The following is a 27,300-nucleotide window of genomic DNA, read 5'->3' on the forward strand; positions in this document are numbered from 1 at the left end:
CGTGCTGTGCAGGTACGAGAAATCTCGTGGCGTTTTAATCTCGCGAGTTCTCGTCGTACGAAAAATGGTGCAATATTTGCCCCTCTTATCGCATGTCGTTTGAGGTCAATAATGCCCAATGGACAATGGACTCGTTGAGCGCCCCTGGTCTAACGGGTGCCGACTTACCAAGCGTCGTGGACTCCAAACTGACCCAAGACTCTTAGGGGAACCCGGACCCCTCCCAGGAACTCGTCACCAAATTTCAAATTGCTGGCATTCCACAGGTCCACCCTGGACATAAAGCAGAGGCCTCTGTTGAAAAACGCAAACTCTTCCGATCGGCCGATTCGCTTACCTCAAAGCCAGTTTGTCCACGTCTTCTTCCTCAACATCAAACTGTCGCTTTGTGTAGCTTAAAGGCCGTGTCACCTAGAACCATACCAGCCATTAAATACGCTGCGTGAAAAAAAAGTGTTTTCTTTCTTCCCCGATGAGATGAGCGTGGGTCACAAAATGCGATGGGAGATTGAGACATGCATCCCAATGCCCGTGTCGACATTGTGTAATCCAGCATCTGTTTACTGTGCAAGTTTCACAAGGCCAGACATTTATGAGTCAGAGTGTTTAGTGTGTCTGCATCAACCACACTCTTGTCCTGATGGCCCGCAGGAGCAAAAAAGGAAGAGGGAGGAGCCACACATGGAGATCAGGGTCGACGGGGCCACTGACAACTTTCTTACAGTGTTTTCAAGTGGGAACGTGTCCAGAACTACAAGGCGCTCTCAATGAACAGCTCTATTTTGGGGTATTTCCACATATAGGCTGCAACAGGTTATAATAGGTTATAGGACACACTTTATAAGGCGCACCGGGTTATAAGAGGCTTTGTGGTTGGTATAAGGTGCATTGGGTTAAAAGAAGCTAAGGGTGATGTAATAGGGCGCACTGAGTTGTAAGGCACATCAGATGATAAGGCTCTTTGTTTGATAAGGTGCATCATTGGGAGACAGTTATGAAAAGCATCAGGTGAGAGTATAAGGCGCATCGGGTTATGAGATGCTTCGGGTTATAAGGTGCACCGGGTTATAAATTGCAGCAGATTATAAGGTGCACCGGGTTATAGGACGCATCGAGTTATAAAATGCGTTGCGTTATAGGATTATTCGAGTTATAAAATGCACCGGGTTAAAAATTGCATCAAATTATAAGGTGCATCGGGTTATAAAATGCCTCGGGTTATAAAAGGCTTCAGGTTACAAGGTGCACCGGGTTACAAGTTGTATCAGGGTATCTGGGTATACTGTATGGTGGATCTGGAAATATGATGCATTGGGTTATAAGGCGCATCTGGATATATGGCGCACAGAGTTATGAAATGCATAAAGTTATAAGGCAAGCCGGGTTGTAAAATGCAAATTATATGGCACATCTGGTTATAAGGCAAACTGGGGTAAATGGTGCCCTGGCTTGTATAGTACATTAATAGACAACAAGTGACAAAACTGCTATATAAATCTTTATACAAATTAAATGGTACATTTTTGAGAAATATATATATATATATATATATATATATATATTAAAAAAACAAGAACTATTACAATAATATAATGTATTATTGCCGCGAACAAAATTATTATTATTATTATTATTATTATTATCATGATTCCAGGATAAGACGTTTGTGGAGAGCGTGACAAGATAGTACAGAGCAGTCCACAAACATCTACTACAACAACTGTAATGTTATTAAAAAAAAATCACACAGTTCAAACAAATTACAAGATTTTCTGTTCAATTTTCTGTGAAATGCTCAGACGACACTTTTGGAAGTAGCTCAAAGGCACGAATATCTAGAGATGTGAAAATGTAAATAGCCCTTTGTGTACAGTTACGCAACTGAATGAATAAACAGACGAGAAATAATTCTGCAAATGTGGACGCGATGCAGCTGGGAGAAAATCACATCAAACCCAATAAATTGAATCTTAATATGGAATGTACTCATTCATATGGTTCTGAGAAGTCCCTTCTGAGAAGTCTCTTTTGCTATATTGAGACATGCAAAAAAAAATGTTTACCTCGAAATAGAAAACTTCGTCAAACTGAGGATTATTGTTTTTCCTCTTCACCTTGGTCTTCTTTGCTTCGGATCTGAAGATGGCAGAAATACGAAAAAGAAACCAGTCATTAGCTTTCAATTTTAAAGCGATGAGGTTTACGGCTTTGACTGCAGGGTTTTTTTTTTTTTTTTTAAGTTACGTTGGATGCGACATATATGTGCATTGAGTATGTTCTGACCTGGAAGGACCCAGGAGTGAGACAGCAGCATAAGGGTCGCATTGGCCATTGACGATTGGAAGGCCTTGGCACTCCAGCACTCTGGAAAGACGCAAACAGCAAAATATTGTTGTTGTTTTTTTAAATGAATGAACATGAATGACTAAGCGCTACACATCCACAAACAGTCCTGTCACCTACTTATTTGTAAAAATTTATGATGCACGGTTGTCTTTGGGGACATCTGTATTCTGCTGAAATGTCCTCATAATACACAACGTTTAGTTTTATGGGGACATGAGCGAAAACATTGGATTTTGAATTCTACATGAGCGCACGGCAATCTAATTCCATTTCACACCCAGGGAGAATTTTTCTCAATGCAGAATTGTCCAATATTCTCTGGGGACTCTTAAAGCTCAATTGAGTTCTCAATGACCACTTAATTAGTGGACTAATGCAAAACCAGTGAAAAACGACACCCAGACCAGCACCTCAGAAAAGCTTTTAGCTCCCTCTCATATATGCTCTTGCGGGATGTTGTGTGTACAGTATAGTAAGTAGTCGCTGGTGATATGATGATAAACCATCCAACAGTTCACCCGGTCACACTCAACTCTAGAGTTTGCCTTTGTTGCAAAGAGGTCAAAATACCACCAGAATTATTTGTCATTTCAGGGAAGCGCACTGCATTAGGCTAAATTTCGTTCATCTGCTTATTGTAGAACCAAAACACAAGGTAGAAATTAAAAATACGCCATTTACAATTTTCCCCAACAAAGTCAGTGTTTAACAACTTATTATTTCAGCTGGTGCGCTGAGGAAAAGGAAATGAGGTTTAAATAAGTCTGTTTCATCATAAAAACAATAATAATAATAAATCAAAGCAATAACCCAGAGAGAAAATCATTGAAAATCACAAAGATATATATATATATATATATATATATTATATATACACACGTACACACACACACGCACAAATATATGTTCCAATACTTTTGCACGGAAGTGTATGCATGTCTTTCGTTTTTCCTTTTCACATTTGCCTTGAACAGTAATTTTCCACATTTGACATGCAAACCAGCAAACTATTACCAAACACACCGAACGCATGTTGAAAATATGACGAGCGCAGTGTTTATCTCCCCGCGAGAAGCCGATCCGTCTAAAGCCGCCCCGCTTCCCGCATGACATCACGCCGTAACGGGATTAGCACCCACACAGGACGAGACACCCGGCAGGGCGACTCACTTCCTGTGTGTCACGGTGATGCGGCGCTAGTCACACGGGCTGACGAATTACACGGCCAATGGCGGCGCATCCCTCAATAGACGCAGCAACTGAAGGCACACAGGGCTTCCTAATAAAGACCAAGGGCTGGGTTAAGCGTCTCTAATGCCGGCGCGCTTCCTGTCCAATAAGCTTGTTTATGTAACCCCCGCTTGGCCTACTATCCTGCTCCCATCTCAACCATCCACTGAGCTCTGACATGCCGCTCAGACCGCCTGGCGGACGTATTAGTTTTGGGCCATGCTTCTCGTTTTTTATCTTAATGCGCTTGTTTTGGGCGCCCACGCGTCCTGGAAAAAACAATTTGGCTCCAGCAGAGGGATAGATAACAAAAATGATGCAAAAATAGTGACACAGCCAGCCTTGGCGGTATAGAGATGAAAGATCAGCTCTAAAACCTAAGATGATTTGTGGTTACTGGGTCACAATTTTTGAGCTGGAAAGACAGTAATATCCAACATATAGAAATATACATCAGTAATGTTTCCTATTAGATTCTGAACATAATAAATAAAAAGAAATCAACCACAGTTTTACCTTGATATTTTTTCTGCTTTTAATTCGAACCAGGCCCAAAAAAAGTAATTTCTGACTGTCGTCGCTGCTTTTTGTCACGCTATATATATATATATATATATATATATATATATATATATATATATATATATATATATATATATATATATATATATATATATGACATTAAAAAAAATTGAAAAGGGATATTAAAACTGTATGGTCAACAAAAACACATTTATGATAAACAAAAACCACTGAATGAATTAAAAATATAAACAAAAAAAAAACACTTGCTGTATTGTATGAATAATAAACTAAAAGCAAATGGAAAAGATATCAAATTAAGTAAATAAAACCATGAGAAAAACAAGACGACGTCGTCTATGGGACATGAACCTCAATTAATCGTAATTCTGATATTGTGTGCCTGCTCAAAAGCAAACAAAAAGCAACTAACTGCTATGTTTCTTCTAATTAGATAACCCCATTGCATGATTCCCGCCAAGGTTATCAAGCGCAAAAACGAGTGGACGTAAAACAGGTTTTGCCACTTTGAAAGATGCAAATACACACGGTGCAGAAGACAAATATTTTCCACTCTTTGAAGAAGCTCTAAATCTGAGCGGGGGATCAAATGTCAACAGATGACTCTGGAAGGATTTCTGTGAATGAGTGGCCAATGCGAGCGCTAGCTAGTCGGACTCAGCTGTGCCTGTCACCCATGCCACTTTCTCAAAGGGCTAAAGAGGACGACCTCACGCTCTTGCCTCTAAGTACCTTAGCCACAGCGTGTGGGAGCGCAGCCATGCTGGATCATCATCACACTAACTCACACACACCAGGAATTGGAAAGCGCATCCATTCCGATGAGGAGGATCACTCAAGCACGGCGGCTTGCTCCCTTAGTCAGCAAACTGGGGCTTGGCGATACGGCCTGAAAATCTCAATTTTCTTCAGTCATTCTGGACAATGAAGATTTGAATCAATTTCTGGCCGCAGCCGGCGTGGCCGCGTCATGGCCCCCCTTACCCCCAACATCCCTTCCCCAGTCAGCTACATGTTGTGCGAGATATGTTGTAGTGTCTTATTGTTGGTGCGTGCGCGGGGATTTTTTTTCCAGACTTGAGCCATGCCCTCTGTTTGGGGCATGGACAAAGAATTGTCCCCCCTTCCCATGTTACCTTATTGCTACTAAAATCTGGGATCGCTCTCAGATCTCTACTAAGATTTGGGATCGCTCTCAGATCTATCTATCTATCTATCTATCTATCTATCTATCTATCTATCTATCTATCTATCTATCTATCTATCTATCTATCTATCTATCTATCTGTCTGTCTGTCTGTCTGTCTGTAGCATTCTAGCTAGCTGCTATCTATCTATCTATCTATCTATCTATCTATCTATCTATCTATCTATCTATCTATCTATCTATCTATCTATCTATCTATCTATCTATCTATCTATCTATCTATCCATCCATCCATCCATCCATCCATCCATCCGTCCGTCCGTCCGTCCGTCCGTCTAACCGTCTATCTATCTATCTATCTATCTATCTATCTATCTATCTATCTATCTATCTATCTATCTATCTATCTATCTATCTATCTATCTATCTATCTATCATATATAGCATTCTAGCTAGCTGCTATCTATCCATCCATCCATCCATCCATCCATCCATCTCAAATAAAGAAAACAAACCCACCCATCCATCTCAAATAAAGAAAACAAACAAACAACCGGCACATGGTGCGACAAGAATAACGAAAAACATCGGCGAGCACATCGGCATTCATACTTTTTCCCGATGAAGCCGCAGCACAGAGGAAGCTACCGTGCTCAAAACATCCGCAAGAATGTTGACTAGGGGAAGCGAGACAAAAATGCAAAAGAGATCAGACGTTGTCAGCGGGATGCGTTGTCATCTGGGACGGAACGAACGGACTACTTTCCAAGCCAATCCATCCATTAGCTCATTCAGCGGGGAACAAAGTTGAGGCCGGCTGTCGTCAAGCTAAACCGCAGGTGACAGCAGCTGACAGGAAGTGGCGGAAATTCTTGCCTCGCAATGTTGATTCATGGCAAAACCGTGGATGAACTTTGTCTTTCTATTTAATCCCGCCTCCACATTTCCTTCAACAGAGCTTTGCCATGCTTTAAAGAAGCTGTAACATGAAAATCAACTTTTTGGAACAATTAACGTCAGTAGTAAATAATTCGCCGGCGGGCGGAACTACAGTATTGTTATGAGTAGTGGGTCCCCACATGGACTGATTTGACTGGAGCAACACGTGTTAGAGAGAGTGATGTATTGACGCTGTTTTGCATTTTAATGTCAGTAAAACGTCTGCTTTTGGCCCCGTTATTCAAGCTGCCGAGATTGTCTCCATCAGCCGCGAGACTCGTGATGATGAGCTCTCAAAACGATGAATGGATGCATATTGCGTGGCTCGCTGTCATTGAGCTCCGCCATGAAGGGGGTGAGGCAGCCACACAGTGAGAGCTTCAGTAAACGAGACGTTTCACTTCCCAGTTAGCTTCTCGGTACCATAAAACTCATACTTAATCAGAAATTGAATCGCCAATGTGCCAAACGTCATTTATATGCACATATTACACTGGAAAGAATAAAATCTCATGTTATAGGCTCTTTAACTGTTACCAAAATGGAACCTGGTGGTAATGTTTGTCAAATGTTGTAAAATGTTCAAAGTAAATGGAGCAGAGCATACAATAGAATGTTTGTTTGATGGAATAACAACAAAAAGAATGTGCAGAGCCTTACCGTGTGGCTAGTTTATGGTTGATGACTCCACTATCTGTGATGACTTCACTCAGACGAAGCTCCAGGTGCACTTTTCCCTGCAAAAAAAAAAAAGATACAGTACTTGAGATGCGTTTTTGTACATAATTTTAAAGGGAATTAAATTGACTCTTGCATCCTTCCATTTTTCTATTCTATTCTTGTTCAAGTCTATTCTATTCTATTTGAAGTTCATATTCTTTTTGTGCGGTACTTGTGGAAAATTACTAACCAGCGAAAAAAAATGGAATACATGGTCTAATCTAAAATGTTATTTTCATATTTGCGTCACAAACATTATCAATCATGCACTGTAAAAAATTAGCTAATGGAATTTGTAAGCTTAAGTGCTTTCAAAATGGTATTATTCACTAACTAACAAAGAGTCATGCAATCTTTGGCTGCGTTTGTAAACAGCTTATTCAACGTGAGTTTTAATGGAAAACATCAGGTCCAGCTTTTACGATGTTAGACCAGTGCTTCTCAAGCTTTTTTTTCCCCATGAAAAAATAAAAAAACAGTTTTAAAATGGGTCATTCATTGAAGTAGTCCAGTGCGCCTTATAGTGCGGGAAATATGGTACGTAAAATAATTCATTACTTTACTAAAACATTCAATTATTTTAGTACTCAATTCATTTACTAGCAGCAATTTGAATACCCTGAAAAAAAAAAGAAAAAAATGTCCCAGGAATTGAATGTCTGGACTCAAAAAACGTACAACTATTTCTTTTGGGATCGAATAAGTTAACGGGGACACACCTCAGGCCCGGGAGTGCAATCCACTTGGTTTCATGCACCGCACGCGAGATAAGCGCTGCGCGAAGGTCGATTACAGACATGTAATTTCCTTCAGAAATTCATTTCGCGCCCACGAGAAACGCAAACGTGAAGAGTGTCACCGAGAGGAAATAGTCACGCCGAAGTTATTTTTACTCTGAAGCGATTGGATTAATGACATAATGACAGTGCGGTGGTACGGCAGTGGAGAAAAGCTCCGGTAATTAACAGCGTCGGTATGCAAACCGGCGGGCGGCCGTTTGAGCAAAACACAGACGCGCGGGGGCCAACAATGCGGCCTCTTTTGAAAACAGAAGAGAGACACTATCTCCCGACTTCATTTGATCCGTCTCACTGGCTTTCTTTCTCTCTTGAACTGACATTCTCTTCACACGTCCTTCCGCTCGACGCCTCCTCCGCATGAATGTGTCTCTGTTTGAGGGTGCTGACACACGCCCGTCTATCTGCAGATGTTACCGTTCGCTCTGTTTGGGATTCTGTGTGCGAGCATCTGCGAGGAACTTCTCGGGGTGTGTATGTGCGGATGCTGCGTGCGTATTCCTGACTGTGCATGCGTGTGCGCGCGTGGGTGCGCCAGACGGCTGAATAGTGAATAGCCCAACAGTCATGCGTGTGGGACAAGTGCAAGAGATCAACCACTGGAAGGCTCAATCCTGAAAAACAATATCCGGACATCCAGGAAAAAAAAAAAAAACCTCCGCTCAAGCCGCCAAATAATCCTTTTCACTGTAAACGAACAGAGGAGTGATACAGTATGACGCCTTTTCTTCAAATCAGGCTTATGTCTCCAACAGTTTGGCGACGATATAAAAACTATAGCAAAACAGAATAAATCTCATCTTTGGTCATTTCTTCATATTTTCCCGTGGTCATATCCGTGAAGGAAATGTTTGTTGCGGGTCAAGTTAAGTGTGTTGCATGAGACATCACCGCTAAAGCAAAGCTGTTCACCGCCATACATTTTGGACGGCGCCCTATACCATATATGGACATTTCCCAAAATAGCCCCATTCACTGAGACTGCGACTCAGTGAATGAGGGGCGACCTATAGGCCGAAAAACACGGTCAATAACTTCAATAGGGGCATCAAGTCACGACCAGACTTTAGCGATGATCGTTTTGGTATTGCGCAAGAAGCGTACTGATGAGTAACAATAGTAAAGTTGAACCCCTTTGTGCGGGTCAGTCTTTCCTCAGTCTGACTTGTTGCTCAACAATGAGTCACAGGAAGTTTCTCTTCAGGTACACTGATAGCAAAGAGGCCGGTCTACAGTCTTGTTATATTAAAGACTCATCTACTGTAATTGTTCTTCAACTTCCACTTTCAAGCTTCGGACAAAAGTAGAGTATTACAAAGTAATCTGGCAACTTTTATCAACCATGGTGCTAAAAAGTCAATGTTTCGATAACCGCTAATACCGGAGGCGTCTAAATAATGGCGTGGGGGCCATTTGCAGCCCGCCACCCACATTTTAGGGGCCCACGGCCTATACTATAATTATTATTTTTTTAATGTCATAAAACGGTTTGATGGTAAACAGCATGAAGAATTTGCCTCAAAACCTTAAACAGAAAGCCTTGATGTAGTCATTTTTTAAATCACTAAATTATATATGGACAAATGTGTGCCTTTTTTCAAACTTCCCGCTGGGGATTGTGAGACGTTTGCGTGTCTAAAAAATGAATCCGCTGAATATTAACAATTGGGAGATGATTGGGCGAAACTTTACCGATAAATATTCAAGTCGTGACGCTTAGCACCGCCCTCCGTGTCTCTTTTGGATCGAACAAGAAGTCTCTCAAAATGCAAATTCAAAAAGGCACAAAAAAAAAAATGCTCATGCTAGTCAAACTGCGGTAACTTGTTTTGTGTATGATTTTGAGATTTCCAAATGACAAGATTCAATGCGATTTGAAAATGTATCATGTGTTTTTAGGATTTTTTTTCAATCTAGCGCACCTCAATATAGCAATGGCTCTTTTTTTTTTACCTTCTTGGCATGCACGGATGATAAGAAGTAGGTCTTGGTCTTGAAAACGCTTACGTTTTCAACTACTTACGACAACTTACTAAGAACCATTTTAATTAAAAAAAAAGAATGGTAAAGTTATTTTTTATTCATTTATTGGTACTAAACATGGTACATATTTAATGTAGCAAATACTAAATATTTAGTTTCAAAATCAAATGGATTGTGTTTAATGAGAACTGTTATTTTAATACCACAATACCGTGACATTTATGCTAATGGTTATCGCATCGTCAGGATCGGATATTCGTCCTTGCCCATGAGGAGAGCATTTTAAAAAAAGTGTAAGACTGCGCATTCTCTTGCTCTGTACTGACCTGAACTTCTGAGTCAGCGCTGACAGGCTGGAGCTGGAACCAGGTGTCTTTCCCGTGATATTTCTGCAGGTCTTCTTTCTTCACCGCAACCTTACCTACGCATATCATTACAAGTCAGAATGACAAATGAGCTCCAAGAGAGCCGAAATTTGCAAGAACCCCAAAACATTACAGCTACAGGAAGAAAAGATCCGAGCACTTTTTTTCTGAACAGAGGTTCTCAAATTACACCAGTTTTATATAAAAAAAAAAAAAGCTAGCAAAGTGTGTTAACATATAGTACTACTCTGTTGAAATGTAGATATTGTAACAACGAAATTACAGCAAAAATGGTTTGTGGGAGTTACTTTTTTTTCAAGCTAGGAAACGTTTGAGGTGATTGAACACGGCACCGTTGTCCTCTGTTTGAATCGGAATAAGAGAAGCTAGCTTCTTCTGCGTGTGCTCGTATTCAAGACAAGGCGCTATTGACAACTTCAAGCTAACTTACTGGCTGCATATGATGCAAAAGTGGAACGCTTCTCTTTCATAGAATCTCGACATGAACTTGCGTTCAAATTGATAAAACAGTTACATTTATCTTTCCTTGACGGGTTTCAGGGTGGAGAAAAATAAAAAAGAACCTTGCTTTTATGCTAATTTGCAGCATCTTTAGAGGGGAAAAACACGTAATTGATTAGTAATAATTACTGAAAAAAATGATGTCTTAGTCAAAAAATAAAACATATGTACATTATAAAGTGTTTGTAGAAAGTTTTTGTGGTTGATAGTGCCAATATCACCACTGTCATGTATTTGAAAAATTCCATTCCTGCAGCGGTGTGAAACCACAGACACTAGCTGCATTTCCTGAAATTTTTCTGACAGTTGTTGACACCTTTTGAGAGTGATGTAGTACAACAATATTAGTGAAATCTAATATAAATATCACAGTTAAGGGGATGGCATTTTGACACGGTTGGTCAGATCTTGCATATAAAACAACTTGTATATTTAACCTCACTAGATGCCAAAGGGGAACTGCAGATTTTTTTTTTTTTCCCCTGAACATTTTAAGTGCGATTGACATTTAACGCTAGTTCCGAGTTCTCAGGTCCTCAGGCATAACTGGTTAGGCCAGTTAATCCATTTGACAAGACCATATAGATATATAAATTAAAAAAAACTGTGGAGCTTTTTACTCACCGATGCTGGAGTCCCTCCTGAAGACATCCCTGTCAAAAATATAGAAGGAGAGATGTCTGAAGCTACGGGGGATCTCACAATAGAAGTCCTCGCCATAGAACGGACTGTTGGTGGAGAAAATCACAAAGAAAAAACATGCAGTGATTTGAAGATATACCCAAAGGCTCAACGAAGTCCTTCACCTGAGACGTTAATAGCTACAGGAGGTAAATAAGCGCTGGAGAAACACGAAAGGAGAACACACATACAATTTGTTCAGTTGTGATTTCGCACAGACGTGAAAAATACATTGGGATTAGATTTGCAAACATTTTGATCGAGGTCTTTGGCGACATGTCTCTCAGTCAAGCGCGGCAAAGATCACTCACTGTCTGCTGGAATTGCTCGTCATTCGTTTCAAGGTGAACACAGAGGTCCGCAGAATGACCTTGTCAACAAATTTTATGATATCTATTTAAGGATACAAGGTTATGGTATAGATTTATGTGTAATAAAGACACCGGTGTTACATGTATACAGCTGCTAGACATGATTAGACTACCTTATTTTACGCTCATAAGGCGCACGCACATCAATTTTACAATTTAATTTTTATAACAACCTGTTTGAAATTTTGATATGCTTTATATGCTCCAATTTTGAAGCAAATTATATGGGAACAAGGTGCAAAATCGGAGTTTTTAATAAAAGGAAGCGCAATTTCATAAAATAAATACAGAAAGCTTTTTTAAATCAACAAAACAATATTTAAAGGTTTTGGGTTGCTCTTTGGATTCATAACGCAACCCTAGCCACTACCGTAGCTTCTATTCTATGCTCCTTGTAATGCGGTGCACCAAATATATGTAAACAGTTTTAAACTACACCATTCACTGAAGGTAAGCCTTATTATCCGGATGTTTGATTAGCTCATTCACCGCCAGCCCATTTAAATGAAAGTTTGAAGCTCAGTAAAAATTAATCTTTGACGTCTAATCGTCAAAAGGTTTCCCACTTTTGTCTGTTGACAGTAATGCTTCTATTAAGTTGCTTGGTGAGAGTTTTGCTTTTATTGCAACTTCCTGTCCACACACAAAAAAAGAACAGGAAAGAGAGAGAATGAGGATGGCGGGCATACCAGAGTGACTTCTCAACAATTTTTGTTCTGAAGACTTCTTCTTGGTCCAGGTTGACAGTGCAGTAACAGTCCCTCATCCTGTTTGGCCCCGGGTAGGGAGGGATGTTTTTCGCTTCCCCTGTGCAGAGAGAGAGAAAAAAGATAGATGAGTGTTGTGCATCGGCTGAGGTATTGCATATACACGCAAACATAAACTTGATGGAACACGGATGCTAAAGAAATATATAATTTAATGATATGAACACAAGAAAATCGATTTATTAGGGCTGCACAATTTTAATCACAATCACGACGTTGGATGCCACGATTAATTGAGCTCATCCTCAAAAGGTTAAATCAAGCACTTATTTACTATACTACCAGGTGGCAAAGTTTCCAACATGTTTGCATGACAAAAGCGTCAGCGTTTCTCACCCTAATATATTATTTGCCAGTGTGAAATGGCGTTGAGCTTCTCAACTGATTCCTAATATATATCGTGCAAGCTGTCAATTGAGATCCATTCTGAGAAATCCAACCAAAAATAACATCTTGACTGCTAATTGATTAAAACTTGCTTAAAAGAAATAATGTGCATAATTCTAAGTAGGCTTATTTTTTCATTGGTTTACAATCAGCAAGTAAGTTAGCTGTGTTGCCCTGTGTGCAAAATTTTTGCCATATCTTGGGGGGTGAATTTGTTTTATTTATTTGTTTTAGTTTATTATTATTTGTAAGTATCAAGCCTTGAATTGTTTATTTACTACTTTTTTTTTTTTTAAAGGGCAATGAATAGACATGTTTGACCAAACACAATAATCGTGATTTCAATAATGACCAAAATAATCGTGATATTATTTTGGCCACAATGGTGTAGCCTTACACATGGTCAACACACACCTAAATTAACATGGCATCATCCAATCCCACAAAATGTATAATGAGCTTAGATCTCACAGTGTGTCTACTTTTAACCGGGGCGCACTTGTCATGTCATGCCCTCACCCAGTCGAGGGGCATTCCAAACAATGCGTGACTGATCTTATGGCGTACGCTGCCATGTGTGATCTGCGAATGAAAGGAACCGAGTGGGACGCTTCCTTCATCCCACCCAAGTCTGCTCTGTCGGTTCGTCAAACATATGTGACAGATAGCACTCCCTCTCACAAGAATGCGGTCCAACCACCCACATCGACACACATGCACGCACTCACTCACTAGCGCACACACAAAGGTGGTGTCCCAGTCCCAAATGAGGAATAAAGTCTCCTTCCCGAAGCCTGAGATAAGTCAGTCTTTCATTGTTTGCCTTCACCCAGGAGACACACACAGCTCCACAGTTGCTCCTTGTTTAACATGCCTCACACCAACGCTTCTCGATTCTTTTTAGCAAAACTGGAAGAAAGAAAACATTCCGCCCCCCACTCGCCGTTAAATGTTAACTTGAATTTTTGCAGGATTTGTACAGGTTACATGTTAGTCCGAAACTGAAAAAAAACCTAATGTGCATCAAGGTGACAAACATAAGAAACTCTTTTTAAACTAGAAATATCATTTTGAATGACTGAACCGTTTGACGCTAAAAAAAAAAAAAAAAAAAAAAAACGTAAATTAATCTGGAACATTAACACAGGAGCATCAATAGAGCAAGAGAACAAATGCACCACCTAGTGCTGTGAAAGTGCAATTACACTTCACAAGACAGAAGCAAAGCATGTTTCTTGGGGCCATTGAATTCCGCCCCCCCCCCCCCCCCCAATTATAGAAACAGAAACAAATGAGTGACATGTAGATGAGCTGGACCTTTATTCAAACATTGTAAACGGTTTGCTGTAAGCGTAAATATAATACACCGCACTGTTCCAGTGTGCCCGATGTGGGGAAAAGGGGAGGGGGTTGACTTTTGACCCCGAATAACTGGCAGTAAAAGAGCAAACCGATTCTCTCCGTGAAAGGACATGATTTGTATGTCAGTTAATCAGTGCATGAATTCTAAAGGCGTAACCGTATTTTGCGCTCACGATTGCATTCCCAAACCACTTTTATTGACATAAACTTGAATTTCAGTGTGTATATTGAGTAATTGCATGCACCCTATGAACTTTTGGAGCAAAGGTTTTCATGTGCCATCATCATTTAAGGCGATTAATTACGCAGGTGAAGAAGCATTTGCTTTCTGGCAAATAACAGCGTTGGGACTAATTGTGGAATGTGAATTCCCCCGCATGTCAGTCATGCAATTGTGGGACAAATAGCTCTAAAAATAACTTCTTGGAATTCCCAAAACAGAAAGGAAACAATAAGAAGCACATGGGTGCAGATGTTAAGTAGAGTAATTACATTGATATTAGAATAATAGGACAACACACACTAACTTTACAACTAATAACCGCTTTACTTCGGTGTAAGCAGAAGCTAGCGAGAAAGGCTAAGTTTTGTTCTGATTTTTTGGTTTACATTGGTAAGGAATGAAACGCTAATTGTAATGTGATGTATTTTTGAGCATTCCTTGCTTGTTTTGCGATCTCATCCTGGCCCCATGCAGAAGAAATATTACAACGTGGAAAGAATAAAAAAATCATGTTATAGGCACTTTAACTACTAGTACTACTATTATTACTACTACTACTAATAATAATACTTTTAATGTTGATTCTAATTTTAAAATTGAACAATAACTATTATTGTGGTGGATGAACATAATGTGTTTTGTTGATACTAGAAAGTATGAAGCAGCATTTGTGTCATGTCAGTTGTTAGTTGTGTCATATTCGTACAAACATCCACTTTGATGATGCATCTTAGCCTTCCTCTTACAAAACGGAAGACAAATGTAGAAAGCGCAGAGGGACAAGCAGGTGATGAAGTGCCCCCGAGGGAGTCTGTAACAATGCAACCTAAGTTAATGTGTGACACTCTGGAGGGCTGACTCACACATCAGTCTACAACAACAACAACAATCATTCACAAATCCAAAATGTCTAAAAGTGGCATTGCATACATTTCTACACATCATAACAATAATAAGTCATAAATCTTGCCTGTACTGTACGCCTTCTCTTATTTGTCCTCTCTCCCATCATGTCACATTTATCCATCCAGTTACGTAGGTAGCTAGCTAAGTAGCAAACAGCTAGCTAACTAATCCATCTGTCTATCTAGCGATGGAAATATATATAGAAATGCGATGAATACCGAATTTTGTGTGTATACGAAAAAAGACTATAATTAATAAACAAGTCAAATGGAATACCTTTCCGTGTTCTCTTACCGGTGCACTCTTAAAACTCTCAAAACTTTTACATGAGCCTTCATTTTAGTGACGTTCCTGTGTGTGAACAAGGATGGACTCGGATGTTGGATCGGTCTGCTCGCTTCTTTTATTGAAAAGAATGCCGTAACATCCTCAGCTAACACAAGCGGCAGGTGCTGGCTGCTAAGTGGCGTCCTCCCTCTATATCGGCCTATTAGGGTAATTATTGTAAGTAAGAATGCGGCTGATGTAAAAATGCACATCTGTGCGTCAAAACTCGGCTTATGTGGCTCACTGATCGAATGGTGTCGAATTTTCCATTGAAATGTTAACATTTAAAAGAAAAAGAATTGTCTTATATTTGGGGAATTACGGTAAATAAATCCAGCTTATTTTCCCTTCAAAATTTAGTTCGCCTTGTAGCTATTATGTCATGTCCATATTCTTTTTTGAGACAAGTTTAAAACATGAATTGTTACTTTACATCACTTCCTTCCTCCAGATGGATTGGATTTCACTTTCTGCCCTTAATATTTAAAACAAGCAGACAAAGACAGACGCTCTCTACTTTGATTATGCAAAGCTCCTTTGCTGTCCTTTGAGAATATCTTGACCTAGTATGTAAACAAAACACACTGCTCTAGGTGCAATATGTACACAAAATAAGATGAGCACACAAGTGAAGAGTGATGCAAGGAGGAAGCAAAGGTGGTTGAAGCAATGCCCTCAGTGTAATGCGCTACTTTGCTAATCTTCCTTCTCCGTTGCGTGTACAGTTGCAGCAAGGCCACTTGTTATTCTAATCGCCGCTGACGTGAACACATTCAAGGATACGCGACCATTAACATTTTCGGTTGCTGCTCGCGCGACACGCGTGGAAGACATGGGAACGCATGTGAGAGAAACCTAGATGTGGAGGAGTCAATCGCTTGTAAAGGAGAACAACAAATGTGGAAGAGAAAAAGAGAAAGGAGGGGAGTAGAGGGCAGTTAGTATTGGAGAATGCTACAAGAGGAAATGAGATGAGGAGAATGGAATTTCAACTGGATCCAAGATGTAGTTCGAAAGCAGCAGAAACCCCAGTTATGACCCAGTGTGTGCGCGTGTGTAAAGAAAGCCAGATAGTTGTGCAACTACCTGTTAATACGCAGTTCATTCACATAGCGGGGATTTTTTTTGTGGTCATTTTTATTTTTTCAATAAGTGTCGAAGAATGGAAGTACAGTGCTCTCTCAATTTTATTATTGTAGTTACATAGCTTGGTAGCAGATAGATAAGCACACTAGTATCTATCTATCTATCTATCTATCTATCTATCTATCTATCTATCTATCTATCTATCTATCTATCTATCTATCTATCTATCTATCTATCTATCTATCTATCTATCTATCTATCTATCTATCTATCTATCTATCTATCTATCTATCTATCTATCTATCTATCATCCATCCAGCCATCCATCCAATCTTTTAACCCAACGAGCTAGCTAGCATCCATCAATTTAGCTAGCTAGCATTCATCTATCTATCAGCTAGCAAATCTATCTATATATGTATAAATTTACAACGCTCCGCTGCAGCACTGCCCTCTCTTGCTCTCCCTTCGCGTCTATCTAACAGCGTGTTTAAGTTTCATGAGGGAGACGGGCACTCCTACAAGACGTGATGCGACCATTGAGGACAGGAGTAGATTACAACTTTCCATCTTTCCATCTATCTATCTTACGATTTAATTTGTTGCAATTTCAAAATTAAGATTTTGCATTTAGATTGTTTCTTTGTTTTTCTTTTTACACCGTTTTCCAGTTTACTGAAAATAATTACCAGCTCCAAATATTGCTTATTACCATCACTGACTAAACAAAAAAAGTAAAGTATCTATATGGGTCCTCTTTTATGTATACATACTGTATTTCTCAACAAAATTTTTAACACGCACAAACAGTATTCAAGCCAGTAAGTCATCTCTTGAAAAAACATTCACTCTTGAATAAATGACAAAGTGACGAACTGGTTCCTTGGCTCCAAGTCCTGATGCGACATTCCCTCCAATGCAACTTGATACTTTCTTTTGTTAGCACTTTGACAGGTAAACATTTACATACTTCAACCCCACAAGCAGAACAAGCTAGTGTTTGTGCACAACAAAACAATCATTATCTTTTACTTATAATGACAAACAATATTTCTTTTTTTACGCCCATGGCACTTGCAAACGATAAATGAAGGGAACCCATCTTTGGAAGGTGATGATTGAACCACTGTTTGTATTTAGAACACAAAATTTCCATTGTGAACTGAGATGACCCCTTATGGCATCACCAGGGTTCTTCAGTTATTGTGTCACTCATTCCGAAACCACTGAATGTAAAATATGCAAGTGCATTGCACGTTTCGCTCGGTTTTAAAACCACTGCCTAAAATATTGTTAAATTATTGAACGGTTCTTCAAAGAACAGGCAAAATTATGAATGGATTGGAATCTGCGTAAATTTCTTGAATAAAGGAAAAATTAACAAATGAAAAGATTTGATTTGTCAACAAAAAATATTTTAAATCAGTTTTAAAGTAAACATAATTTTCATAGTTAGTGAAATAATTGAAAGATGAATAGATTGTGTAAATAATTCTTAGTTGCAGCCCTGCAGTATTTATTCTTTGTTTTGTGTCCTAGACATCAATAAGTAGAATTTTAGCAGCAACAAAACTAAAGAAAAAAAAGACTCTTCATATGAGAAGTGAAGTACAAACAAGACTTGACTTTTTTTTTCCAGCATTTTTTTATAACTGTGGCCACACAACTGCTGCAAGCCTAAACCATTTGAAAACGTGTATTTACAGTTAATGACTGCTCATGCAGCACACCATGGTCCCTGGGAATAAAAACAGTATTGGGTTACTGATCAAACTCATTTCCCATCTCATGCTGGCAACAGCTAATGTTCACACCAATCTGCTAAGTCTCAATGGAAAACTTGAGTGAGACGAAAATAAACAACCACAAACATGCGCGGAGAGGCGCGCTTGTGCAGGGACGTGCAAGTTTGCTAATTATGGGGAGGCTTTAAATCTTACATCTGTGGACGTGATCCTATCCAAATATTTGCGAGGCAGCTTTATTTGGACTTTCTCAAAGGACTATGATATTAGCTTGATCAGACGTTTGGAAACAGTCCGCGCCGACATTTATCCATCCGTCTGTCCTTCCATTCATTTTCTTCCACTTATCGGAGTGGAGCTTTGGAGAGCAGAAGATAAGCCGGCAATCCGAATCAGAAACTGAACGTTCACACTGTTCTATGTTGTACAGGTACCACAGACGCTTAGGGGATACCGCGTCTCCTACAAGGTATCTGAAGCCCAACACGAGAAGCGGAAGACTCCAAAGCCTTTATTTACCCCTTCGGACCCTGCATGCTGGTCCTATTATGGCCATTCCTTGCTATTCCAAGTATTGCTTTCTCATTAAGGCCAAATTACCAAGAAGGAGCCGCTATTCCCGAACAGTCAACACAAATGTTGACAGAAAACTACAGCACTTCCCAGAGAACCGGCTTTCTAGGAAAAGTCAGTAAAACGAAGTACAGATGTTGCTCTACATACGAACGTTTAGCGATACAAGCAGAGTTGCCTGTAAGTCAAATGTCGCATCGAGCGCATTTTCTCTTCTTTCCCCCGCAGATAATTTATTGCAGGGGTGCCCAATCAAACTCTGCTCTTTTACGCTGATACGGCAAAACAATGAGTAAAATGACCCAAGCGCGATAGACGGATTTACCAGGCAGGATACGAGGGATGGGACGGAATCGCTAGGAAATGCAGTGTACATACACGGGGAGAATGCGCTGCCTGTCAATCCTCTCCATTGTATTTAAACTGGAAATGTTCTGAGAAGCCAGCAGGAAATGTTCTGAGGGTCCAGTCGTTGCTTCAAAATAAACTGTACCATAGCAAGAAGTGTATGATGCAAACAGCCTTGGTATGCTTTTAATTTGAAGCTCCTCCAAGAAGCATGGTACAGTATAGTGACAAGGGGCAATTTGAGCTCTAGATGTACTCAACGGAACCGTGTTGGGTTTTTTTTCTGACTGACTTTTTTCGGCAGATTTTATTACGAACAACTCCAACGAACGGGCACCCAGAACGTAACTGGTTCGTAAGGATGGGAGCATCTGCATTTAGATATTATCACTCAAATCGAAGTCTTCCCATGAAAGAGAGAAAGAGGCTGCTTCACTGGCATTCCTCCCCTCTCGGTCGCCTCCCATTCAATCCAGACATGGGAAGCTTCGGGAACCTCTGTTAGACAGCTGTGAAGGGGGTGAGGGGAAACGTGAAGGGGGTCATGTCGAAAGAAATCCACTTTTCCCTCCAAGGTTCAAGCCGGCCAAAGTCATATAGCCGGAGGGGGCTAAATTCAGCTTTCTTAGCACGGTACCTCTTCACACCGCAACTAATCCACTTTCTTCCACGGTGCTGTTTCCATAACAGCCAAAAAAAAACACTTGGACTGTAAAGATGCTATGAAATGATAACGACAAGCTGCTGGGTCAACAATGCGGTGTCAACTGGATTGATGCCAGGCAGACTTCAAATCTTTATGCTGCAATGAGCGTAAACATTAATTATGCTGTACCATCAAAATATGTGAGTTTGTGCCAACAACAGGTGTAGCTACAAAATCGGGTAAGAAATACGGATAGGGGCCAAAGGGAGGTGTTAGTGCCGTTTGGATAAGTTGTGTGGAGGTGTCTAAAAACAAAAACGACCACCTAGAGTACTGCAATTTCCATCATAAATTGGCTAGTTAACACACCGATACCCAAGTAAGTACACAAATAGTCTAGTTGACTTCTCCGATATGTGAGACACCACCTCTGTCCCCCTGCCTGTGTCCCACCACATCTGCTACGTATTAGCTTGATGCCATGCAGGAAAAAACACAATTCTTCTGTAGTCTAGCGCAGCCAATCAGGAAGTGAATTGGGGGGTAGTTTCCTGTTTCCTGTTTTACAGACAGTATGGACTCCTAGTGTCCCTTCTTGGTTTCCGAAAATCATACGTTCCTCCGGTAAGCTCGGGGGAGTCATCGACCGGCAGGGTGTCCTGATCGTAAGTCGTCTTATAAACAAAAATGTTCACGTCTGAGTCATCAGTCAGCCACATGCCAAAGGCAATGTGGTGAAAACAGTGTGACGCAAGCGTTGCGCAGGACGCTAAAGATCACACAACTTAAGGTGTAGCATTTTTGAATGGCAAACTCATTCAAACAACAATAATGGTAATAATAAATTACTTTCAGGCTAAATGCTAAAACCATAGTATTTTCTCCCATAATGCCAAGGGATATTGACTTGCGCATGTACATTGGCACTGGCATTACTGGAAAAAATGCTGAACCAACAAAAAGTACTATAAAATATGTATTTACTTAATTATCAATTGTACTGGTATAATGTCTGATTAGTATGATATATATATATATATATATATATATATATATATATATATATTTTTTTTTTTCATCTTGCAGGCGCGCACCTCAATAACTTATGGCATTATGAGGAAAATGCTATGGTTATAGCATTTGGCCTCCAAATAATTCATGATTAATATCATTGTTATTTTTGAATGAGTTTGCCATTCAAAAACGTTACACTTTAGCACGTCCACACTTCCGTAATAATTTCTCGGAACGATATCTATTCTACCGAGGTTACCTATTGAAGATGCCCCAAAATTCTTAACGTAAAAATGAATACGCTTATAATTAAATAAACCAAAGGCCTAAAAAAATGTATCAGTTTGACTGTCTTTGTTGAATGTGTGCATGCATTGTTTTATTTATTTTTTTGTTCCTCCCTTCTGTCGCTGGTTTGGAGTCAAAACAATCGGGACAGCCCGTTCAGGATGAATGGGGTGCCAGATGTCAGGGAGATTGTCCCTTATTGACCAGGAATAACAATTAGAGCACACACAGGAAATGAATGTGCCAGCGAATCCATTATAAGGTTCAAAAATAGAAACATACGGCGCACCCCCCCACCCGAAGAAACAGTTACTAAAATCACACAGGAGGAATGAATAATTTGAGTGCGGGGGGGGAGGGTATAGAGATGTTTTATCTTGAAAGCATTTTGAACTGGGTTTCAATTGATGAAGATTTGTTCAATAATAAATATTTTAAATGACAGCAATTACAAGAGCTGTAAAAAAGTCAGACTTCAATTTTCATTTCTAATGCATAAAAGACATTTAAAATCATCTATCGAACATTCAAAGGTGTATTAAGACGTCATCATTTTCTTAAACGTATCACTGTTATAACCTATTTCAGGTTTTTTTACACTTAAACATATTGAACACAGTAAAATATTAAAGACAGTAGTTACACATAGCCTTTAAATGTATAAAGTTCATACATTTATAGTAATCAATTACTTTCATACTTTATTACATTCATTAGTTAAACTACTAGTACATTTACTACATAAAGTAATTGAGTACTTCAGTGCATACCAGGTTAAATACTGAAGTAATCAATTACCAAAGTACCTAATTCATTAATCAATTACTTTATGCAGTAATTACTTTTGGTATTTTAGTGCCTAAAGATAGGCACTTTCCGACCTAAATTGATGACTTTATTACTGAAATAATGAATTACGTGAAAGCTTTTTGTTCCAAATGATGAGATGAACTAAGGTTTTATTCACTCTTATAACTGTTTCTACCATCAAACCCGTTTCTTACTTTTTTTAAAAGCAAAGCAAATGTATTTTTAGCCTATGCTGCGGGCCACAAAAATGTGGATGACGGGCCGCAAGTGGCCCTCGGGCCATATTTAGGACACCTCTGACCTATTGGATAGACACCCATTCAGTTCAGTACATAGCCATGAGGCAAATGCTTCTTGTACTGGAATGATCATTTCTAAAAGGGTCAAGAAAGCTCTTTCACTGTACGACGCATTCAGTATGTATGTCTTCATTCATAACAAATAAATGAGAGCACTTACATGCCTCTCAAAACCAGGATACCCAACGGAGACATCTAAATATAGCAAGCTCCTTTTTTTTTTTTCAACAATCACTGACTAGACCGGTGCTTGGAAAAAAAATGCCCGTTAGATGAATCAATTTACATATTTGTATCCAAATTTGAATGCAAATGTGAAGAACCGAGATGGACTTTGTATGCCAGCTGCAACATTCCCACAGTCGCCCGATAGCCACGGAGCTGGACAAGTCTCTTTTGCACTGCGCGGTCATTTGTTGTACAGTCTACATAGAAGCGCATGTGATTTGAATTAGAATAACATTAACCAGACAAATCAGTCGCGCTCGTCCAGCCCTCGGTGCCTGTCTGGCCCATTAATGAGGAGTCATCCATCGAGGAGCTTAAACAGGGGGTGGGTGTTTCTCGGTTGTTTTTTTCTTACCGATTTTAATTTTAACGCTCTGAAAGACCCGCAGACCTTCCTCTTCCACCGCCATGCTCTCGCCGTCCCTCAGTTGCCTTTAGCCGGCTGAACAAGACGCGGTCCGGGTCTTCCACGCTGGTCGCTTGCAGCCTCTCCAGCGATGGGATATTCCAGAGTTTTTTTTTTTTTTTTTTGCACATCTATGCGCGCATATCGCACTTCCGAAGCCAGCACCGTGCCGCTGGCTGATTGAGAACAAGAGGACCGCTACAGCTCTCTGTCCGTCACGCAGCAGCAGCAGCAGCAGCAGCAGCAGCAGCAGCAACAACGGAGGGTGGGGGGTGTGGAACGGGGGGGAGGGAGGGAGGATTAAGCCCCGCCCACTTCTAAGAGGCGTGACAGTGGGAAAGGAAGTTGAGCGGTTGAGAGCGCATTTGAATCACATCCGACACAAGAGCTTCATAAAACAAGCTAATAACATGTTAACGCTATTTTTATTTTTACTATGCATCGGAGATATTACATTGCGACAGTATCGGGTGGAAAAACATTGTGATATTGGAGCCGATTAAATTTTACGTATGATTGTCACACATTTACACATTTTAAAATCAGAGGTCACTTCAAAACTGTTCAAAGGAAAAAATGGCAGGAAAAAATGTGTAAAAGTTGACGATAACTTGCAAATTTGGTATTTTAGCCAGAAACATGAAGTCATAATTAGCATTTTGCGGGCCACATAAAATGATGTGGCGGGCCAGATCTGGCCCCCAGGCCTTGAGTTTGACTCCTGTGATATAAATCAACTTTCAACAAACCTTAACTTTTTACAGGGTTTATAAAGATTAGAATTTGCCCTGAAACTGAAAAAAAAACTTGAATTGCATTAAAGTGCCTGAAATTTTTGAAAAAAATGTCAATGCTGAAATAAAAATGTAATCAATAAATAATACTAAATGTAAATTGATCTGGAACATTAGCACAGGCACACCAATATATAACATCAATCATTAATTTGATCCAAAAAAATGTTGACAGCAATTTGAAAAAGTTATAACTCCTGCACAGCCTTTTACGATGAGAGCGCCACTGCACCAACGGGTGACTTGGATGTGCGATTGCACTTCACACGGCAAAAGCAAAGCTTGTTCCCCGGGGTCTAACGAGCCCCCAACAGTATCGAATCACATTGCTTGAAGTTTTTTTTCTGCTTCAGACTAACCTGTAATAACCTGCGTTAATATTGCCTTATTATTTTGTTAACATCAAAATGATACATTTTAGGTATTAGTACTGTACTAATGCAGTTCTTTTAGATAATGATCTTATTTCTAGTCATTGTGGCGTGTGTGAGGTTAAAAAATGGACTGAGAAGCACAGCATACCGATGTGTGTACTTTGGGATAATCAGAATGATTTTTCCTTGTCGTGACTGAAAGGATTCTCACTTTGTGAAAAGCAGTGCATTATCCGCCAAAATCTATATTCTGAGTTGCCAACTGATAAATGACCTTTGTCATTAAATTTCATTAAATAGTTTGTCAAATGATTTTTCGTGATAGAATGCTTGGTTTTGGAGAGTCACGGGTAGGCATTAATCACCCCCCAGCGCCGCATGATGCTGATGGCTAAATTATACAGAAAAGGAACAGCCCATAATTATGGGCTTTTCAGAAAGTATAATTTTAGCAGTTGGCACGGCTGGTCACCATGCCCACATACTTGAATTTGAACCCATGGCTGCGCTTTGGCAAAGGGTGATCGTGTTCCCTTCATCCTCCACCGCATGTGATTGGTTCCCTAAATCGAATGGATTGCAGATGTTTTCTAAAGTACAATCAATCATCAATTGAACGATGAGCTCTGTTAGCATTACAGATGGAAAATGATCGTACAGTGCTCTCATTTGCATGCGTCCCCGCGTCTTAGACGCATAATTTTCGCCGCGGATGCACACTTTCAAATCACTGTTTTTTGTGGGAGCGTGCTAAAAAAAATGGATTCACGAAAGAATCGGGATTCTCATTTACTACGATTTAAATCGTTTTCAAAACGTCACTACTGCATATCGATATTGAAATCAAAAAGAAATCCATACGCTTCCTGTATGCTTCAAAAATGATTCCCAAATTCCAAAATCATTTAAGTTACTGTCAACATGTCTCGTAAACCAACATGCCGTTTATTTCCAAATCTTAAATTCACAATTTGAGATCATCTTCAAATCTTCGATTTTTAAAACGATGGAATGAATTTGATTTCTTGCCCAGCCCTAACTTAGGTGCAGTACAGCAGCTTCAACAAAATACTGGGAAAGTCAATCGTAGAATACCAAGTGTCCTGGATAGACTCGGATCCACTTTTCCTGTTGACACTGATCTTGATACCGATTTAACAGAAGTCCTACTGAAGTGTTGACCTGACCAGCGGGCGGTACTGTATGTCTAAGAGGGATTTAAGATCCGTTCAGGTGGAAGGCCCAAGGCTATTATCAACTCACGCTTGAGCCTGTTGGGCCACGCCTTATGAGACCGTCATGGCCACAATTCTCAAAATAACCCGCTGTGGAACATACGACCTCAGCTGGCCGAGCTGGAGATGTGGGCGTAAAGAGCGTCTGGACTTTCCCTTCGCTCGGAATCACAGCTCATGCTTCTGTTTGAGATTAGCAGGGAGTGCTTTAGAAAAGTTCTCAAGCTCAAAATAATAGGCCAAACGATCGATATCTGCAGCTTATTTTAACATTTCACCTTTATGTAACCCTATCAATTTAAAGCAGTTGAACGCATGTAACAAAGCTGTCATTATTTTGTTGTACAGAAATTGACACCGGGTGTCCAAACTATGGCTTGGGGGCCTTTTGTGGCCGCCGTGAATCTTTAATCGGCCCGTGGCATATACCAAAATTACATTTGCAACAAATACTGTATTGTATTGTATGCTGTAATACATGAATGTTGTATGTATCTGTGTTCAAAAATTCAACAACTAAACTGGTAACACCATTTCTCTTATAACACTTCTGTGAATAAGACAATGAATTTAATTAGTAAATACTGTATTTATTGTTGACCCCTTGTATATATTTATGCACATTAATTAAAATGCACTGGGAGGAAAAAATGTTACTTTATTCACCATAAACCTTTTACCTAATTGGCCAATAAATCTGAATTTTGTATATATTTTTCTGTGGTCATCTGCATCGACATCTTTTGGGCCCTAATTTTGAAATGCCCCAAAAATTGAGAGGTATTTTTAATTAGACTTATCAGCCAAACAAAGAAAAGGCTTCCCTGAGTATAACATGAAATGAAAGAATTGAGAACGTTGAGAAATAAAGAAATTCTAATGAGATTTTACTCTATTTTGAAAGTGTTTTTTTGACCATATTTTCTACAAGTGAAACAACATCAAAACATTTCCACAACTCCAGATAAAAGGCTCAATTCCTCCAAAACACTTAATCGGATTTTCAAGATTATTTCTGCATTGTACTCAGGTTGAAGTGTCGTTTTAAAATGATATGCATACTTATTTAAAAAAAAAAAAAAATCCTGTCACCTTGCTACAGATAAACATTCACTCTGACATTCACGCATCGCTGAGGGGGAAGTCAAACCCTTTTGCCCGTGCCAAAGTCAACCGAAAACCATGACACCATCAAAAAAAAAACAACTTGTGTAGGTCTACCAAGATGGCCACATCCTACAGCATTGAAGAAGCACGCCTGTGCTATCACGTAGAAAAATCATGTTTAGAACCACTTCGTATTTCACTGTAGCTGTTGTGACTACGCCCTGTGGCAGACCACAAGCCTGTGAGTGAAAAATGTCCTTTTTTGCTGAACAGTTCAGAAAACAAGAGGAGACCTATGTATAATGGGACACGAATATCTACAAAACTACAGAAAAAAATGTCTCCAAAAATGTATGCCTTGTGTAAAGCAAAGCCAAAGATGAAGGGGAGAAGTTCTGCCAAGTTTTGGATTTGAACAGATTAGTGAGCGGGTGTTGATTGTTAATTGCTGGAGATCCACCGTGGTCAACCGCTACCACAGAGTGTGAGGGCGTTGTCACAATCACAATAACTGCACAACCCTTGCGGTTTGTGAAAAAACAAATATTGCGATTATACGTGGCTGTACTTTCTAGCTGAGTGGGGACTGGGACAGATGGTGCTTGACATGTGCAAAGTTAATCTTTCTCAAGCATTATGTTCATATAGGGCCTGCATCAAATCAGAGTAGATTCCTCAAAATCTGATGCGATAAACAAAAGGACCAGCGCAAACTGCTGGGGAGATAAGCC

General features: G+C 39.8%; 1 protein-coding gene across 2 annotated transcripts in view; it reads right to left on the reverse strand.

Annotated features, from left to right (window-relative positions):
• The window catches only part of rasa3 (RAS p21 protein activator 3), a 35,107-nt gene extending 11,804 nt beyond the window's left edge, over nt 1–23,303 (reverse strand). For both annotated transcript variants that reach the window (XM_088413457.1, XM_088413456.1), the window contains exons 1-9: nt 23,009–23,303; nt 12,334–12,451; nt 11,217–11,320; nt 10,032–10,126; nt 6,866–6,942; nt 2,284–2,364; nt 2,064–2,136; nt 338–411; nt 169–273 (exon numbers count right to left, since the gene is read on the reverse strand). In XM_088413457.1, coding sequence (XP_088269583.1) covers nt 169–273; nt 338–411; nt 2,064–2,136; nt 2,284–2,364; nt 6,866–6,942; nt 10,032–10,126; nt 11,217–11,320; nt 12,334–12,451; nt 23,009–23,063 — 782 coding nt within the window. In that variant the 5' untranslated portion in view covers nt 23,064–23,303. The remainder of the gene's footprint in view (nt 1–168; nt 274–337; nt 412–2,063; nt 2,137–2,283; nt 2,365–6,865; nt 6,943–10,031; nt 10,127–11,216; nt 11,321–12,333; nt 12,452–23,008) is intronic.
• Between the last annotated feature and the right edge of the window lie 3,997 nt (nt 23,304–27,300).

The sequence above is a fragment of the Hippichthys cyanospilos genome, chromosome 4 (assembly GCF_059441005.1).
Source record: "Hippichthys cyanospilos isolate Australia breed blue-spotted pipefish chromosome 4, RoL_Hcya_1.0, whole genome shotgun sequence".
Lineage (NCBI taxonomy): Eukaryota > Metazoa > Chordata > Actinopteri > Syngnathiformes > Syngnathidae > Hippichthys > Hippichthys cyanospilos.